This window comes from Schistocerca nitens, chromosome 2, assembly GCF_023898315.1.
Source record: "Schistocerca nitens isolate TAMUIC-IGC-003100 chromosome 2, iqSchNite1.1, whole genome shotgun sequence".
NCBI lineage: Eukaryota > Metazoa > Arthropoda > Insecta > Orthoptera > Acrididae > Schistocerca > Schistocerca nitens.
This window is the reverse complement of record NC_064615.1, coordinates 1,191,877,933-1,191,898,976: the sequence shown is the minus strand read 5'-3', so window position 1 is coordinate 1,191,898,976 and position 21,044 is coordinate 1,191,877,933. Positions and strand designations below refer to the sequence as shown.

At 40.7% G+C, this 21,044-nt stretch overlaps 1 protein-coding gene across 1 annotated transcript in view; it reads right to left on the bottom strand.

Moving 5' to 3' along the window:
- LOC126237535 (filamin-A) overlaps positions 1-21,044 on the bottom strand; it is a 914,413-nt gene that overhangs the window by 190,882 nt on the left and 702,487 nt on the right. Inside the window, exons 30-32 of the mRNA XM_049947718.1 lie at positions 5,422-5,649; positions 3,600-3,737; positions 3,292-3,465 (exon numbers count right to left, since the gene is read on the bottom strand). Coding sequence (XP_049803675.1) covers positions 3,292-3,465; positions 3,600-3,737; positions 5,422-5,649 — 540 coding nt within the window. The remainder of the gene's footprint in view (positions 1-3,291; positions 3,466-3,599; positions 3,738-5,421; positions 5,650-21,044) is intronic.

The following is a 21,044-nucleotide window of genomic DNA, read 5'->3' as shown; positions in this document are numbered from 1 at the left end:
TCCTGGAAATTGAAATAAGAACACCGTGAATTCATTGTCCCAGGAAGGGGAAACTTTATTGACACATTCCTGGGGTCAGATACATCACATGATCACACTGACAGAACCACAGGCACATAGACACAGGCAACAGAGCATGCACAATGTCGGCACTAGTACAGTGTATATCCACCTTTCGCAGCAATGCAGGCTGCTATTCTCCCATGGAGACGATCGTAGAGATGCTGGATGTAGTCCTGTGGAACGGCTTGCCATGCCATTTCCACCTGACGCCTCAGCTGGACCAGCGTTCGTGCTGGACGTGCAGACCGCGTGAGACGATGCTTCATCCAGTCCCAAACATGCTCAGTGGGGGACAGATCCGGAGATCTTGCTGGCCAGGGTAGTTGACTTACACCTTCTAGAGCACGTTGGGTGGCACGGGATACATGCGGACGTGCATTGTCCTGTTGGAACAGCAAGTTCCCTTGCCGGTCTAGGAATGGTAGAACGATGGGTTCGATGACGGTTTGGATGTACCGTGCACTATTCAGTGTCCCCTCGACGATCACCAGTGGTGTACGGCCAGTGTAGGAGATTGCTCCCCACACCATGATGCCGGGTGTTGGCCCTGTGTGCCTCGGTCGTATGCAGTCCTGATTGTGGCGCTCACCTGCACGGCGCCAAACACGCATACGACCATCATTGGCACCAAGGCAGAAGCGACTCTCATCGCTGAAGACGACACGTCTCCATTCGTCCCTCCATTCACGCCTGTCGCGACACCACTGGAGGCGGGCTGCACGATGTTGGGGCGTGAGCGGAAGACGGCCTAACGGTGTGCGGGACCGTAGCCCTGCTTCATGGAGACGGTTGCGAATGGTCCTCGCCGATACCCCAGGAGCAACAGTGTCCCTAATTTGCTGGGAAGTGGCAGTGCGGTCCCCTACGGCACTGCGTAGGATCCTACGGTCTTGGCGTGCATCCGTGCGTCGCTGCGGTCCGGTCCCAGGTCGACGGGCACGTGCACCTTCCGCCGACCACTGGCGACAACATCGATGTACTGTGGAGACCTCACGCCCCACGTGTTGAGCAATTCGGCGGTACGTCCACCTGGCCTCCCGCATGCCCACTATACGCCCTTGCTCAAAGTCCGTCGACTGCACATACGGTTCACGTCCACACTGTCGCGGCATGCTACCAGTGTTAAAGACTGCGATGGAGCTCCGTATGCCACGGCAAACTGGCTGACACTGACGGCGGCGGTGCACAAATGCTGCGCAGCTAGCGCCATTCGACGGCCAACACCGCGGTTCCTGGTGTGTCCGCTGTGCCGTGCGTGTGATCATTGCTTGTACAGCCCTCTCGCAGTGTCCGGAGCAAGTATGGTGGGTCTGACACACCGGTGTCAATGTGTTCTTTTTTCCATTTCCAGGAGTGTATATGGTGAACTGGTGCACAGGGCTAGTGACCAATATGTCAAGGGGTTGGGAGTAGGTGTGGCACAAGGATGAACCAGGACAATTCATAAATTGGGTTGTTGTTTGTTGTTGTGGTCTTCAGTCCTGAGACTGGTTTGATGCAGCTCTCAATGCTACTCTATCCTGTGCAAGCTTCTTCATCTCCCAGTACCTACTGCAGCCTACATCCTTCTGAATCTGCTTAGTGTATTCATCTCTTGGTCTCCCTCTACGATTTTTATCCTCCATGCTGCCCTCCAGTACTAAATTGATGATCCCTTGATGCCTCAGAACATGTCCTACCAACCGATCCCTTCTTCTAGTCAAGTTGTGCCACAAACACCTCTTCTCCCCAATTCTATTCAATAAATTAGATGGGCAATGGAAAACCACTTTTTGAGAGGTGGAAAACCTCTTACGTCACAACTACTCCCAATTGGTTGCCACATGGGTGATACTCAGGTGGAAGACCTTCCTCATGCACCCATCCAGCATATTCTATTCCAGTATTGTCAGTGGTGTACCCCTACTGTTGGTGGCATACCATATTCTATCAGAGGCAGAGCTGTGAGTGAAAACTGTAGTTATAGACTAGGTCTGATGGAACTTTTGAACTGCTTTTTATATGGGCACTATCATCAACCAGCTGCTCACAATAATGAACAGCAACCAACAAACTGTGGCCAAGAGTAGAGCTGACCACTCTACTTCAATGGTTGCTTCACAATCTGCACCATATGGATTCCCTCTCCCAGCTTCTCTAAATAACTTATACGGTAAAAGTCCACAGCATATCCTTCGATCCCACAATATTGCTGGTCTAAGGAAACTTTAATCTATAGCAGTTCTGGTTAGATTCTGTATGGACGGACTGGAAAGGAGCTGGACCAAATGATAATACACGCCTGGGTGTTGAATAGACTACTGATCACCTCACAGATGCTAGTTTGTGCCCAGCTACATGCACTGTAAAAGACCTGGCCATTTACTGTATCTACTGTAGCAAAATATTTGTCAGAAGATTATTAATTTTAAACAGCACCCCTTTATCAATTTTGTATCTTATTGTGGAAAATTATGGTTTTATGTAAATATAATGTTATATTGTCTGTTCAATGGGCTTCTGACTTTGGAAATAAATAATTATGAACTTATCTTTGCCACACCAAGAATCTGAGGGGTGGAAGGAAAGGGAGCAAGGGAGGGGGGGGACTGGGAGAAGGTGAGATGGAAGTGGGGGGGGGGAGGGGGGGATGACCGCTGCATTGAGGATATGCATACTAAAAAACCCAAATATGCTGCCACTCGCCAGTAGACTGAAGTAAATTGTTTCTTTCTCCCACCCAGTCTTTCTCCCTATTGGAGGATTTGCATTTTTTGAGTCACGTAGTGGTATTCCACAACTGAATATATTTGTAGTGAGCATTTATATTAGACTGCAGTAAACATGGTGTCATGAGCTAATCTATGACACAGCATAACATATAAGAAGTGCTTCGATTATTTATAAGGGCTATAAAACAAAATATATTTTTGCAGCTGGTATTACTGATTTCTGGTATTGTAATAAGTAATATGTAATGTTGTATGACTAGGGCCTCCCATTGGCTAGACCGTTTGCCAGGTGCAAGAATGTCTTTCGATTTGATGCCATTTCAGCGACTTCCGCGTCGATGGGGGTGAAATGATGATGATTAGGACAACACAACATCCAGTCCCTGAGTAGAGAAAATTCCCCAGCTGGGAATTGAACCCGGGCCCTTAGGACTGACATTCAGTCGCACTGACCACTCAGCTACCGGGGGCGGACATAACAAATGTAAACTGCAAAATAACTTACAGAATAACTTACCTGGAACAGGCTCACCATTGAATCGCACACTCAGACTATGTGGAGCAGCTTCCTGGGGTTTAAAGTTCACCCTGAATTTGGCGTTTCCCTCAGACTGAACATAGTTTGGTACATTCCTACCATTCACAGAAACAATTATTTCCAAATTTCCTGCTCCAGCTTGGCTAGCATTGACTGTAACATATTAATTTCCTTCCATGAACATGTATACAAACAAACATTTAAAGCTCTTTGAGCCTGTCTGAAGTGTAATTTATGAAAATATCATTATTATTTTCTTTATGTTTATTTGTATGCAAGGTACTTACTGCTAAAAAACACAGGTTTCCCTACTATTCCAGAATTTATGTCCGTCACTCTGACTTTTGCAGCATCATATGCCTTCACAAGAAAGGGACTTCCCTCCACATTTACATTGCCCAGCTTTACTTCAACACTGTGGTCACCTAAAATACATTCAAATTTCATCACATGGGTCTGAAATATCAGTACATATTACAGTACAGTTTTCCATAATTTTTAGGAGTTATTCTGAAATGCACATAATCAACATATCCCTTGTTATCTAACACTTATTCTTCAAGGAAAATGGTTGCAAAGTTTACGCAAAAACATCATTCCTAGTCAAGAGTGTTGATTTGTTTTCAATACAGTCTCCCTGTGTTTATGTAGGGTTGTAATTCAGTGTATGGTATTAGCTACATAAGTTTTGTAAATGAAATTAAATTATTACCTCCCAATATGTGGCATAATCAAGGGTGAATTGTATTACAAGTTACATGTCACACATACAAATAATAAGACAATGAACACTCACTCAAAAAATGTGTATTCACCCTGGACAGTAAAACATTCTGCTTATGTCAGTGATAATCCAGAAGAGCTAAAAACCTCAACTGATTAAGCAAAAAGTAATAACTTGAATACACAGTTTTAAGTTCCACAATAATATTTATTTTATAGTTCTTTATGAACTAGCTTTCAGGTTCTTAGGCCATCATCAGATAACTTAACACTAAGAGGTAGGTCACACAACTTCAGTGACAATTCTTAGCTGTACAAATATTGTTTTAAAAGATGTGAGACTTTCGTATCTGTATTGATATAAAACACATCATATCAATGGCATTCATGCAGAACACATTCAGAAAAGGTGGAATCATTCTTTGTCAGTCTCCGACTCATTTCATGAGCAGTCAAGTCTTGTAGTTAAAGCCCTACCTGATTGACCTACATACAATTTGCCACACACATTGCAGAAAATTCTCTAAATTCCACTCTGTTCTAAAGGTGGAATATAATCTTCACAGTTGGACAGAAGATGGACAGCAGTATTCCTAGTGTGCATTTCATGCAAAATTCAGGTCCTATTATGAGCTTGTACATACACCTTCAGATAGGGTGTTTTTCCAGTTAACAAACAAATTTCTTTAGGATATGTACCGACAGTGGCTGCCTATACACAACAGAGAACTGTAGTCAAAATTCAGTATGCACATACAAAATTAACTTATAGCCAGTACCTACTAACGTAATACATTAATGTAAATCTTCTCATAGCTTAAAATTTTTGTTAAAATGTACATTAAATAAACAAATGAAAGATATTTAAGCCAAAGAAATATGTGGTAAATATTGGCTGAAGGTGATACAACAGAGAATATACATTAAAATGACACACATTTTTGGAGTTGGATAACCAGTTAGAGGTTAATGAATATTGCAGAACCGAATCAATGTGAATCGTAAGTACAGTGATTACGGTTCGTGTACAATGCAACAGCCACCTGCCGGTAAGATGGTCTGAAATACCCACAACTCTATGGTATGACAAAGCACAATTGCAGCTTAGAGGTATTAATAATGACTAAGTATAATGTACATTTTCTGCACATGTATACAGCTACTCAGCAGTTGAGATCTATATGGCTGAGTCATAAGAGCTTTAAAAATAATTAACTCAAAATATCTGAAGGTATTCCTTGTAATCTTAAAAGATAATGGTCCTGCGTGCTGTACGATTGTATGAGGCTTAGGTTCATGTTTTAGATGATACCCTTTGTGAAACATCCATGAAGGGAAGTTGAGCACAGTTATGTTCTCGGAGGCAAGTATGTGAACAATACGTACCTACATCTACTGGAGTGAACTGGACCGAATAGTGACCACCACCCTGGGCATTTACATTAACTGGCAATATTCTCCTTGAAGGACCAAGCACTTGCACTTCTGGCTGACCCAAACTTGCATCTGCTTCCACACTGAAATTTGCATCTCGAGCCACTGGAACCTTCTCTAAACCTTCTCCTGACAGCACCACCCGAGCTGCCTCAAGTACTTGGCAAGAAAAAGGGCTACCTAAAACAGATTTTAAAAAATTAAGTAAAATGTTATGTGAGAAAATTATTTACAGACCTTTTACTAGCAAACTGAAATACATTCACCCATCTCTAATGAGATTTAGCTGTTAACATTATATTGGATCAAAAAGTTTGGATACTTATTTGATTGTTAGACTAAATATCAATGTTACTGTTACAATGGGAATGCACTAACTAATGAAAACTTGTATTAGATATACATAAAACATGATACTGTAGCTGGTCAGTGACACACTAATTTTTTAGAACAGAACATGATATATAAAATGAAGTTACCACCCAATCCAATGAAATTTTTCACACAAAACTAAATTTTCATTTAGTTTAAACAGATGGTACAGTATAACTCATTCATATTCAGATGTAAAAATATGTAATGGATAGTTGTTTCATAAAGAGGGTTATAATACTAAAAATGTGTCAAACATATGAGGGCAGTTCAATAAGTAATGCAACACATTTTTTTTCTGAGACAGGGGTTGTTTTATTCAGCACTGAAATACACCAGGTTATTCTCCAATCTTTTAGCTACACAACACTATTTTTCAACGTAATCTCCATTCAATGTTATGGCCTTACGCCACCTTCAAATGAGGGCCTGTATGCCTGCACGGTACCATTCCACTGGTCGATGTCGGAGCCAAAGTCGTACTGCATCAATAACTTCTTCATCATCTGCGTAGTGCCTCTCACGGATTGCGTCCTTCATTGGGCCAAACATATGGTAATCCGACGGTGCGAGATCGGGGCTGTAGGGTGCATGAGGAAGAACAGTCCACTGAAGTTTTGTGAGCTCCTCTCGGGTGCGAAGACTTGTGTGAGGTCTTGCGTTGTCATGAAGAAGGAGAAGTTCGTTCAGATTTTTGTGCCTACGAACACGCTGAAGTCGTTTCTTCAATTTCTGAAGAGTATCACAATACACTTCAGAGTTGATCGTTTGACCATGGGGAAGGACATCGAACAGAATAACCCCTTCAGCGTCCCAGAAGACTGTAACCATGACTTTACCGGCTGAGGGTATGGCTTTAAACTTTTTCTTGGTAGGGGAGTGGGTGTGGCGCCACTCCATTGATTGCCGTTTTGTTTCAGGTTCGAAGTGATGAACCCATGTTTCATCGCCTGTAACAATCTTTGACAAGAAATTGTCACCCTCAGCCACATGACGAGCAAGCAATTCCGCACAGATGGTTCTCTTTTGCTCTTTATGGTGTTCGGTTAGACAACGAGGGACCCAGCGGGAACAAACCTTTGAATATCCCAACTGGTGAACAATTGTGACAGCACTACCAACAGAGATGTCAAGTTGAGCACTGAGGTGTTTGATGGTGATCCGTCTATCATCTCGAACGAGTGTGTTCGCACGCTCCGCCATTGCAGGAGTCACAGCTGTGCACGGCCAGCCCGCACGCGGGAGATCAGACAGTCTTGCTTGACCTTGCGGCGATGATGACACACGCTTTGCCCAATGACTCACCGTGCTTTTGTCCACTGCCAGATAACCGTAGACATTCTGCAAGCGCCTATGAATATCTGAGATGCCCTGGTTTTCCGCCAAAAGAAACTCGATCACTGCCCGTTGTTTGCAACGCACATCCGTTACAGACGCCATTTTAACAGCTCCGTACAGCGCTGCCACCTGTCGGAAGTCAATGAAACTATACAAGATGAAGCGGGAATGTTTGAAAATATTCCACAAGAAATTTCCGGTTTTTTCAACCAAAATTGGCCGAGAAAAAAAATGTGTTGCATTACTTATTGAACTGCCCTCGTATTTTAATATTCTGAAAAACGTGTAATAATAGTAATAATACTAATCATCAATTTTCTACAATCACTTATATAATTTATAATGTCAATTATAAAAATTATAAATCACACATAAAATTGCCTTTGTTTGTACAAACTGATTACAAAGAACATCTCTGTGCAGCTAAATACATCACTAACCTCTCTACCAACTTACCACATTTTCAGTAGTTGTGAGAAAAGTTTTGTAGTATGTGGTAGAGCCAATATGATGTCAAGGAAGATATATTTATTGAAAAGTATTTGTAATTCAAGATTTTCTGTGTTATGATGTGTTGAAACATTAGCTCAAAAGAGGCAAATAATTATGAGAAAATGTTTTGGAACATATCATTTCTAAAGTCAATGCATCAACGCGTACCCTCAATCGTATTCCTGGTGCCTCCTCTTTAAACAGGGAACATACTTCTAGACATACTATGCCATTGAGAAACACTGCAAAATTAGAAAGAAGAGGTAAAGATAAGTAGTAAACAATTTTTACAACTTTTGTGAATTATTATGCCACACAACATTAAATCACTATTATTGTGTGTTCTCAGAGTATAAAGAATTACTCATACAGACAAAACCACTGTTCACCACTGAGGTTTGCTTAACATTTTGTAAAATAATTTTATGTTCCATTGTAAAAGAGTAGGTCAGAATATGGTGACATCAGCCAGAATTCAAAAACAAACACACATTAACATGCTGTCAATGTTGCAGTAACACACTCCGCCATTGCTGACCTCAAGGCATCAGTCTGTGTTGCACTAAAGCCACAAAAACATGGCTGCTGTCACTATTACACCCATCGAGTGTGTATTACAAAGTGTAATTCGGTTTCTGCAGGCAGAAGGGAATAGTGCAGCAGATATTCATCGGAGAACGAGCCAAGTGTACGGTGATAACTTCATGGTGTTGTGCATGAATGGTGCCAAAAGTTTAAAGAAGGCCGAAATGACATGCATGATGAAGGCGGCCAAGGACACAAGTCTGTCGTTACAGCTGACCTTGTTGAACGAGTTGACAGAATGGTTAGAGAAAATCGTAGTTTCGTCATAACTGCTTTGTCTATGGAAATTCCGAAGTTCAAAGATCTGTCATACACTATATCATTATTGAACATTTAGGATACAAAAACCTTTGTGCTCGTTTGGTTCCAAAAATGTTGATGGACACCCACAAAAGTCACCGAATGGTGTCAGCTTTACATTTTCCTTGACCGTTATCATGATGAAGGAGAGAACTTTTTGAAATAAATTGTTAATGGAGATGAACTTGGATCGAATATGGCACAATGGAATCAAAACGACAATCACAACAATGGATGCATCCAAATTCACCAAACAAACCAAAAAAATTCAAACAAACATTCAACAACAGAAAGGTTATGGCTACCATGTTTTGGGACCAAAAAGGTGTGTTGCTTGTAGAGTTTAAGCAGCCCGGAACCAGTACCAATGCAGCTGCTTACTGTGAAACTTTACAACGCTTGCAGAGAGCCATTCAAACCAAACGAAGAGGAATGCTGACTTCAGGAATTATGTTGATCCGTGACAACATTCGTCAACGCACTGCTGCACAACCCAACGGCTCCTTGAACAATTTCAATAGGACATTTTTGATCATCTGCCATAGAATCCTGACACAGCGACTTACACCTTTTCCCTGAAATGAAGACATGGCAAGGAGGGTAGCACTTTCAAATCAATGAAGATCTTCAAAACAATGACAATGTTCGTTTGATATCATTGGCGGCAACATTTTCTGAAGAGTGTATTGCTAAGCTTGCCCACAAATATGATAAATGTCTCAATGTTTTCGATGATTATGTAGAAAAGTAACTACACTCCTGGAAATTGAAATAAGAACACCGTGAATTCATTGTCCCAGGAAGGGGAAACTTTATTGACACATTCCTGGGGTCAGATACATCACATGATCACACTGACAGAACCACAGGCACATAGACACAGGCAACAGAGCATGCACAATGTCGGCACTAGTACAGTGTATATCCACCTTTCGCAGCAATGCAGGCTGCTATTCTCCCATGGAGACGATCGTAGAGATGCTGGATGTAGTCCTGTGGAACGGCTTGCCATGCCATTTCCACCTGGCACCTCAGTTGGACCAGCGTTCGTGCTGGACGTGCAGACCGCGTGAGACGACGCTTCATCCAGTCCCAAACATGCTCAATGGGGGACTGATCCGGAGATCTTGCTGGCCAGGGTAGTTGACTTACACCTTCCAGAGCACGTTGGGTGGCACGGGATACATGCGGACGTGCATTGTCCTGTTGGAAAAGCAAGTTCCCTTGCCGGTCTAGGAATGGTAAACGATGGGTTCGATGACGGTTTGGATGTACCGTGCACTATTCAGTGTCCCCTCGACGATCACCAGTGGTGTACGGCCAGTGTAGGAGATCGCTCCCCACACCATGATGCCGGGTGTTGGCCCTGTGTGCCTCGGTCGTATGCAGTCCTGATTGTGGCGCTCACCTGCACGGCGCCAAACACGCATACGACCATCATTGGCACCAAGGCAGAAGCGACTCTCATCGCTGAAGACGACACGTCTCCATTCGTCCCTCCATTCACGCCTGTCGCGACACCACTGGAGGCGGGCTGCACGATGTTGGGGCGTGAGCGGAAGACGGCCTAACGGTGTGCGGGACCGTAGCCCAGCTTCATGGAGACGGTTGCGAATGGTCCTCGCCGATACCCCAGGAGCAACAGTGTCCCTAATTTGCTGGGAAGTGGCGGTGCGGTCCCCTACGGCACTGCGTGGGATCCTACGGTCTTGGCGTGCATCCGTGCGTCGCTGCGGTCCGGTTCCAGGTCGACGGGCACGTGCACCCTTCCGCCGACCACTGGCGACAACATCGATGTACTGTGGAGACCTCACGCCCCACGTGTTGAGCAATTCGGCGGTACGTCCACCCGGCCTCCCGCATGCCCACTATACGCCCTCGCTCAAAGTCCGTCAACTGCACATACGGTTCACGTCCAAGCTGTCGCGGCATGCTACCAGTGTTAAAGACTGCGATGGAGCTCCGTATGCCACGGCAAACTGGCTGACACTGACGGCGGCGGTGCACAAATGCAGCGCAGCTAGTGCCATTCGACGGCCAACACCGCGGTTCCTGGTGTGTCCGCTGTGCCGTGCGTGTGATCATTGCTTGTACAGCCCTCTCGCAGTGTCCGGAGCAAGTATGGTGGGTCTGACACACCGGTGTCAATGTGTTCTTTTTTCCATTTCCAGGAGTGTATATGTGTACAAAACTTTTGGTAATAAAATAATTGTTTTCTATGAACTTTTCTTTTATTTATAGCCTATTGGAGGTCAAAAAACGGCCCTCATACAATTTGTGACATGTCTGGAGCAACAACAAATAGGCTCAAATCCCTGCAGTTAAGTACAGTTACACAATTTTTAAACAGTACCACGATTTTGAATTTACTTTTTGTTCATTATTTTACATGCAAAGAATAAAAAAGTAACCATGACCACAAAAGAACCAAGTTTAGAATTAAAAAAAAAAAAAATACAGAAGATTAGTATGTATTGCACATGGGAGCACTAGACAACACAATTAAACAAGAAGCAGAACTAATTGAGCCAGCAGAATTGACTAATTCAGATATGAAAAACATATTTGTAATGATCAGTCATTTCAAAGCATTCAACAATCAATGTTAAAATATGAAGAGCATTCAAAAAGACATTAAACAATCAGCCAACTACAGAAAGCCTTGAACAGCCTATAGACAAGAAGGTTTGAAATCTCAAAACTCAATGCAAAATATGGACAGGAAAATTACAATCTTAAACAGTCTGTGAGTGGAAAGAAAGAAACACCATCAAATGAAATTCGTATTCTTAGAGGTCAGAGCAGAATTATTAGAAAACATGGATGAAGTAAAATGTAAACTGAGCAATGAAATTAGATTTGTAATAGAAAATTCAGAGAAGACAGAAATGATGACAAAATTAACATTGAGAATGTTCATTCTGAAAATAAAAATGTAACTGAACAAGGAATTGTTTTAGAAGCTGAAACACTGTCATTAATTTTAAAGACTAATTTGTACAGAGAAAATGTAATCAATCATTCTAATAATGACGTGGGTGAAGTAATCGATGTTAATAAGTAGACTAACATTTTTTCTTGTTTTCAAAACAACTGTGCAGTGAAAGAAAGTGAAAATGAGGTATTTCAATTGTCAGTAGCAGATGAGAAATCAGGAAGAATTTTGTGAACACTTTACAAACGATCCAAAAGAATTTTGTGTTAATAAAGCGAATGTTGCCAAATCATGTGAAATATTTGGTTCTATAGACCTACAGCCTGTGCTGAAAGCTTCAAGTTCCTCACTGAGGTGTGACGCTATTGATTTTTTATCTAGTTTACTGAACATATAATCACTCTGATGGTTGTAGTTGTTCTTTGTACTTTGGTAATTATTGCCACCACAATCACATCGTGGTCACTGTTACCAGTTTCGATGTGGACATCATCAAAGAGGGCAGGTCTATTTGTTTTCATAGGATTAAACACATTTCCATGGTTCCCATACTATCTGTTCTAGTAGTTTTCGGAGAAGGCACTTAGTATGTTTCACATGTCATCTTATTATGCTCACCACTAACAGAACTGCAATTTTCCCAATTGACTTGGATGATTAAAGTCTCTACCAATGATTACAGTATGATTGGGGAACTTACATAAAAGTAAACTAAGGTTTTCTCTAAAGTTTTCGGTTACATCAGGAGACGAGTCTGGTGGGTGATAGAAGGATCCAATTATCATTTTGTGTTTACCCCTGACGCTGAGTCTTGCCCAAAAAATCTCACATGAAGCTTCAATTTCTGTCTCAGTGAATTTGAGTTTTTTGTCTACTGTGACAAATACTCCACTTCCATTTCCCATTTGCCTATTCTTTTGATATGCACTTAAATTTTCCCCAAGAATCGCGCTGCTATCAATTTCATGTTCTTGCAGAGAATTTCATAATTTTGAACTGTCATGTGAAAGAAAAGTTATGGTTGTTCTTACTCAAAAGGTATAGAATTTTATTTTGACAGTAGACCAAAAATTAATTGTAAAGTAAGAGGAGCATTAGGTATTGTTGCTGGAATAAAAGGGAAAAGGCTGTACTAATAAAAAGAATGAAAAAACCAAGAGATAAGTTACGTATCAGGAAACAACAGTGATGTTCTGAAATTTGTCTCTTACAGAAAATTCAAAGACTTTTTCCAATTTATTATTCACATCACATTATTGGTGTAAAATGTTCAATTAAAAAAAGGTAAATGTTTGAATGTGGTTTGTTTCACATTGTAGTAGATAATCAAATGTTCCAATGGGGACAATGAAACATAGTGAAGTGGATTTTCTCCCTTTACTACACTACTACTCCTTAAATATCTCATTTTTTTCCTCACTCTCAACTGATTCTACTCACACACGAAATGCATAAACTATGTGTACATATATTTGCGAGATTATTATTCATGCTGTATTTTAAGTAATTTTATGAGTCCCATTATGATTTAAAATCTGCCAATTCCAATGGAATTGTTAGTTTTCAATAAAAGCTTTTGCTTTAGGATAAATCAGTAGCTCAAGTTGGTCCATTAGGAGGTAATAGTAACAATAGTATGAGCTAATAACTATTTACAAGATGACTCAACTAATTAGGAAGCCTGAAGTTAATGCTTCCCTGTAAATAGTACACTTTTCCCAAAAACACATTAACAAAGTAATTAGCCACATTTAAAGTCTATCCACACCAAACCAAAAAGTACATCCAGTTAGACAGAGGGCCGGGAATAGGTGGGGTGCGGGGGGGAGTACCTACTTCCCCCTCCACCACCTCTCCCATGACCTCCGTCTAACCTGCAGCACTTCAGTGTCCCCCTCCCCACCCCAGCCTCCTCCTTACCACCACCCTCTTGCCACTCCCATCATGCTGCTGTTTGCAGTGTGGTTTTAGCTGCATGGGACTGCAGTCGTGTGTGAGAGTTGTGTTTGTGTCAGTGTGTGTGTGTGTGTGTCAGTATGATCTTATTGTAAAGTTGTTTTTGTAATGTCATTTAGATTGAAGATGAACATGTCGCTAAATAAATAAGTGATACAATAGTTGACGAAGTTTGTGACTGGTAGCGGTAATTTAAAAAAGCCTTTTTATTGTGCCTATTGCGACTCAGCATCTCCACTACATGATGAGTAGCAACTTTCCTTCTCATAATATTGTTATATTCCATCCTGGATTTTCCACTGTTTTGTCAAAGTACTTCCATTATTTGAGACTTTAAGTTTGTTTATTTCCCTGATTTATTTTTGTTATCCTAATTTTTCTGTATCTTATAGTACCTCTAATTAAATATTTGCCAAAATTAGAGACATTACGAACCTTTTACATGGAAATAAGTAATGCACCATGTAGGTATACAGGGTATAAATTGAGTAGTACCTTGAACTTTAGTAGTTTTCTAATCATCTAAGATATAATTACACAAGACTACTTTCGACACTATTGCTAAATCTTACCCCTTACACCCCTTCCAGACAATGAATCTTCAGTCCACACTAAGTTAGCACCTAGTCAACATCACCCTGTCAGTTACGTGAAAGATTGACATCTATCTTTGTAAAAGTTCTTTGAGTCAGTGGGCAGCAGTCAATACAAGCACAACATGTAATAACATTTGTGAAAGTCCACACTTGCAAATCGTCATGATAACTTATACGAGTAAAAAGTTTGCAGCTACAATCCACTCTATAAACAGCTCTTTGTCAAAGTGTGGGTGAAAGTAAATATCTTTTTAAATGTGTCCGTGATTCACTCTTAGAACTGTGGATAACTGGTTATTTTCTTATGAACTATGATCTGTGGAATGTTGGTGTGTATAAGAATTAGAGTTTTGAGATTGTTATGGTCCTGAAGGTGGCAGGGCCTGAGGGTGGTAGGGATAAAATACAGGGAGTGAAAGGCTATTTACAATTTATACACAAACCAGATGGTAGTTATAAGAGTCGAGGGGCATGGAAGGGAAGCTATGGTTGAGAAGGGAGTGAGACAGGGTTGTAGCCTATCCCGGATGTTATTCAAACTGTATATTGAGCAAGCAGTAAAGGAAATAAAAGAAAAATTTGGAGTAGGAATTAAAATCCATGGAGAAGAAATAAAGACTACCAGGTTTGCCGAAGACACTGTACTTCTGTCAGAGGGCAAAGGACTTGTTGAACAGAATGCAAAGTGTCTTGAAAGGAGGACAAAAATCAACAAAAGCAAAATGTGTATAATGAAATGTAGTCGAATTAAATCAGGTGATGGTGAGGGAATTAGATTAGGAAATGAGACACACAAAGTAGTAGATGAGTTGTGCAATTTGGACAGCAATGTAACTGATGATGGTTGAAGTAAAGAGGATATAATATGCAGACTGGCAATGGCAAAGAAAGTGTTTATGAGGAAAAGAAATCTGTTAACATCGCGTTCAGATTTAAATGTCAGGACAATTCTTTTTAAAGTATGGAGTGTTGCCATATATAGAAGTGAAACATGAACAATAAACAGTTGAGACCAGATGAGACTAGGAGCTTTTTAGTAAAAATAGCAGAGGTAGACCAAGAGATGAACACACAAAGCAAATGGAGAGCTGCATCAAACCAGTCTTTGGACAGAAGACTGCAACAACTACAGCAACATGGAATTGTTTATAAAACATGTGGCACTGTTTGCCTGCTATTTATGAAATATGAACAGAAATTTACAGAAAATCATTCACCGTAAAAATGTTTGTTTAATTGGAATAAACGTGCAAATAAGTCAACCTTAAATAAATGGTGCTGCGTCTGTTACTGTTCAACTTAGCTAAAACCCCTAAAAGTGTCCAGCAACAAACTACGAGTTTAATGTGCTTCTGAGCATGAACATGCTGCAGGTTTAAACAGATTTACTTTGTTCACAAGATGTTGGTGATCTCGACTTGATATCTGACGTTCCATCTGATGTTAGCTCATGCCACCTCATACTGTACCACATCATGTGCTGAATACAGAACATCTGCATCTATCACACAATGCACCTTCCACATATTCCACCAACGTAACTTAGCAATGTGAGACCTGCCACCGACTGCTACCCTGCCTATATGCATAATTGTCAACCACCTAACGGTTAAGCCATTGTCATTCTGACAACAAAACTCAGTTTTATGATTTGTAAAACTAGAGATCCAGTTTGTGCTTACTCACATAACTGCTGATGACACAAAGCACAGTTAATCTGTCACTGCATTAAATGATCACATGGCCACAGAGGCACAGGACATTCTAGCTTCGTCACCGAGCACCAATCATTACACAACCATCAAGAATGCCTCAATCACCCACTTTTCGCACTCTGAGACAAAATTGCTATAGACGTTACTCTATACTGAAGAGCTAGAGGATCACACTCATTTGCTGTCAGTACACCACCTGCGGAGCCTAGTAAGTAACACCATTAACAAGGACATCTTGTGGAATATCTGGCTGCTGCGCCTTCCACCCGATGCGCAGAAGATAGTGGCAGTATGCGCCGGTGATCTCAGTACGCTCACACACACTGGAGATCACACCACAGAAATGCATCTGTCAACGTGTGTTGTAGCTGTTTGTCCACTGCCTCAAGCAGATAATACCCTTGCTGTATTCCAAGCACATATCACCAAACTTATTGCACAAGTCGTCGATTTGCAGACACAGCATTTGAGTTGCCACTCATGTCGCCACTGCTCTCCGAGGAAGTGGAACTGCTCGTGTACCAATGAAGAAATCTGTTGGTACCACAGATGGTCCAGTTCAAAGATGTGGAAATGCAGCCCTCCGCGTGAGATGGGAAACACATTCAGAAGTTAGTAATGATGACAACGGGCTTCCCAGAGAGCAGTCGTCAACTGTTTGTCACGGAACATTATACAAAGCTTAAATCCTTAGTAGACACAGGTGCTGATGTGTCCGTATATCCATCTGCCCACCCACCTCACCGCAACAGCGATGACTGCCATCTTTTTGCCACAGACAATTCCACCATTCTGACATATGATTATGTCACACTGGTACTGAATCTACAACTCTGTTTCAAGTTTGAGTGGCAGTTTATTGTGGCAGATGTAGAACACCCGATTCTCTGGGTAGACTTTTCCCATTCTGTGGACTCCTACTTGACCTCTGTCATCATCATCTCCTCGATACTGCCACCGACTTAGTTAGTCGTGGACATGTACACTGTGTAGATGACCACATTTCGACATTTCAGACAACCACAGATGATTCTCCGTTTGTAGATCTATTTAAGGAGTTCCAGAAATCAGTCAGCAACTACCTACACCAGCACTAATTTAGCATTCGATTATGCACTATACACTGACAAAATGAGAACCGCTGGTTCATGCTTGACATCATTTAAACCGACGAAAGTGAAAGTAGCAAAGAGAAGTTGTCCTTCATGCTCACACACGGAATCTGTTGCCTGTCAAGCACTAGGAGGGCATCTCCACTCCAGTCTTGAAGAATAATGGATGGTGCCCATGTTTCAATGTCATGACTATCTATGATCCTTTTCTGGTACTGCACATTGGATACTTTGCAATCAAAATCCACATCAAATGTATTTTTTCCACATCAGACGTGGTATGTGCATTCTACAAGGTAACTGTTGCCCCAGACGATATAGCTAAAACTGTCATCTGCATTCCAGACACTCTGAATTTAGCAGAATGCCTCTCAGACTCTACAATGCTGCACAGACCTTTCAAACGGTTCATCGATAACGTCATGTGCCACCTCAGTTTTTGCTTTGTTTACACCAAGGAGTCTTAGTGACACCAAACTCAGAGACGTAACACTTACATAAAGTTTTTACTCACCGCTCATTCACTTGGATTACTTATTATACTGTCAAAGTGTCTATTTGGAGCAACTGAGGTTAAATTCCTGGGTTACACCAGCATCATCCACAGAATATGGCCACCAGAGGTGAAAGTCAAGGCCATACCTATCTTGCCACATGTTTCAGAAATGAACAGGAGCATGTAATGGGACACACTTTTCTATCATAACCTTATATATATATATATATATATATATATATATATATATATATATATATATATATATATATATAGAAGTAGCTGATACCAGGATTAATCTCGAATCCGGTATAGGAGAACATTCTTGGCTGTTTCACTGAAAGAATTTCATTTGATTCTGTATACGATGTATTATATTTCAAGCTAAAATGTATAAAAAGAAATTAATTTGTTACACTCTGCAAGTATGGTTAAAATTACTCTTCTTTTAGAAATATCTGAAATTACGAAATTTCTGGCATATTTAAAATTCATATTACTAATTGCACAATCTAATTAGAATTATTAAATTTATTTCTGGATTCATTTACAAAATAATGGGGTAAATATTCTACTTTTGTCAAGAAAGTTTGTAAACTCTTTTGCCTTGTAACTTCTTTGGAATATTGCTGACTACCGCAGAAGTAGTGGGCATGTCTCTGATGGAAACACACGTATTCTTCAATTTTGTCAGTAACAATGTAATTGATGGTTTTATGAAAATGGAGATTGTGAAGTCAGTGTGATATAGAAGAATGGGATAAAATAAAAGAAATTCATAGCAACAGAAAGAATTTCACCAGTTATTCAGCGCAACAGGAACCCACAGCAAAATAAAAATTACAGCCTCAAGCATGTACCCCTAGATGCGAGAACTGCAGCCAAAAGCGAGATAATGAAGATAAATAAAAAGTTTTCTTTTATATATCTTACACCTCTCAAAGCTTCCGAAACTTTCAGAGACAGAGAAATTTAATAGTGACGTGTGCGAGGGTAAGATTACAAACACAACCAGTTTTGTAACACCAAATCACACACACAAGACACTAAACATGCAATCGACATTATGATAAGACACTAGATACCTATTGTGATAGTGTTGAATCTCGCCGCCTCCAAACTTTTGTAAGCTGGGGCTGAAAGCTTATGTGTCAATATCTTTCAATTGTGCCTGTCTACAACTTACAAGGGTGGTTTGAAAATTTCTCAAAATCACCACAAGAGGTCAGTGCTTGAGCAATGAGTTGTTCACGTGATATTGATTGGACTGTTGCTTGTAAACATGTGCCACGCCAGTGCTCTTGGAAGAGAGCTGTGGTGGTGACGTGCCTCTGTTGTTCTCGCATAGTGATTTGCAAAGAAGTAAAAAGTCGAGATTCGGGCAGTGATTACGTGCTTCATAATGAAATGTATGAAACCAAAGGGCATTCATTCATGACCATTTCCAGAATACACAGGGCGACTCTGCTGCTTCATATTCAACTGTTACCAAGTGGACAAATGAATTTAAATTTGGTTGGGAGAGCTTATATGATGATCCATGCAGTGGTTGGCCAAGATGTGTCACTACCCCTGAAATCATTGCAAAAGTGCACAAAACGGTCATGGAGGATCGCCAATTAATAGTGCATGAAATTGCTCACACTTGCAAGATATCTGGAAGGGTATTTTAACCGAAAAAATGATCTGCAAGATGGGTGCCAAGACTCTTGATGTTAGATCAAAAACGCAGGAGAATGGATATATTGAAACAATGTTTGGCCCGTTTTTGAAGAAACAGACAAGATTTTTTGCATCGTTTTGTGATCACAGATGAAATTTGGGTGCAGTACTATACCTCATAGACAAAACAACAGTCAAAGCAGTGGAAACATGCTGATTCACATCCACCAAAGAAAGCAAAGGCAATTCCTTTGACAGGAAAGGTCAAGGTCTCAGTGTTCTGGGATGCAAAGGGGATTCTGTTTGTATATTATCTCCCCACTGGGCAAACAATCACTGAAGAATACTATGCTAACCTCCTGGACAAATTGCAACAAAAGATATGCGAAAAAAGGCCAGGTTTAGCAAGGAAGGAACTCGTCTTCCATCAAGACAATGCATACCCACACACACATGCTGTCGCCATGGCAAAATTACACAAACTGAGGTATGAATTTTGCCACACCCGGCTCATACACCTGATATGGCTCCATCAGACTTCTGGCTCTTGACAAAACTGAAAATTTTTCTTTGCGCTACTAATTTCTATGGAAATATCACAACAAGAACGGAAAAGGCAGGAGTGAGAAACCTCCATCTCCAGCTACCAGAATCACTTTTTTGTCAATATGGTCAGAAAAGAGCATACTTTTACGGCCCTGATTATCATTAAAACTTAGAAAGCGTTGCAATTTGCGAACAATATAGGCTATAATGCCTATGCAAGTGACGTAGCAGGAGGTGTTATATAAAAATCCTGATAAGTAGAACCATGAAACTACACATATTATAGAAGTGGTTGTATGTGTTAATGTTCCCTATGTCCTCCTAAACAACTCTATCAGTTTCAACCAAAACTGGTACAGATATCACCACCTACCTCTCAAAGGACTAGGTGTAGAGCTTAAAAAGCAGCATAGCCTATGACCTACAAATAGAAAGACTATGATCAAGTATTCGAGAATGAGAGTACTTAGTGACTTTCAACTAACTTTAAACATAAATTCAAACGTTTGTTAAGACTTTTCCTCACTCACACCCCCACAAAAAGAGAAATGTCAACAGTTATCGCTTTCTACATTATCAATGCTTTTTAGTTAACTATTTCCGACACATTCAGGCAGTATTCACATGTGGCGACTATCATCCACAAAAACAACAATTCCAGGTTTCACTTGCAGACTCCTTAGTCCATGTTCTTTGACAGCGTAGACTTTGTGCAGGTTTTCCCATGTTCTGTACCTCTTGTGAGTGCTCTGCAGTTTTGTAATTAAAAGTTGTTCTACAGCATATACCTTCAACATATAAGAAAGGAGCAGAATACTGAATGTACTTCTGCAAAAATATAACATTGTACAACACATATTTCAAGAGACATAATGTCATAAACTCTGAGAAGAGTGAAAAACTGCCACTTCATGCATGATGTTTTAATTTATTACTTCTTTACTACTAATTCTATTCGAAACACTTTTGTGGACAGTAAGTATGTACACCACTGGATGTACTTGCAATATTATATTACTGTATGACACAGTTTGAGAGATATGACATCATAAACATTGAACTGCATAAAACTAAACCACAGAGCAAACTTAGCTAGAGATACAGATGAAATGTGGGTGAGTATGCACTAAATGTGTTCACACTTTAAAGACCAGCCATTTAGAAGAATATCAAGCCTAGGAAATCAAATCATTTATGCCATTACTTAAAGCATTACCGGCACAGCTGTAATTTTCTTTTCAAGATATTTCCAGAAATTGATAAAAGAAGGCAGCATCAATCGAGGGGCAGGTCAGGAGACATACGTACATTGTTCTCATACGAATCAAGTCCAGAGTTCAAGCAATAACTGTCTTGCACATCGAGAAAGTCACAACCCAATCTGTAATGTTCATATGGGGTCAAAATACCATGTGAAATGCTATTCTAAAGCCCATGGATCAATTTTCAAACTTGGTAAAAATATTTGTT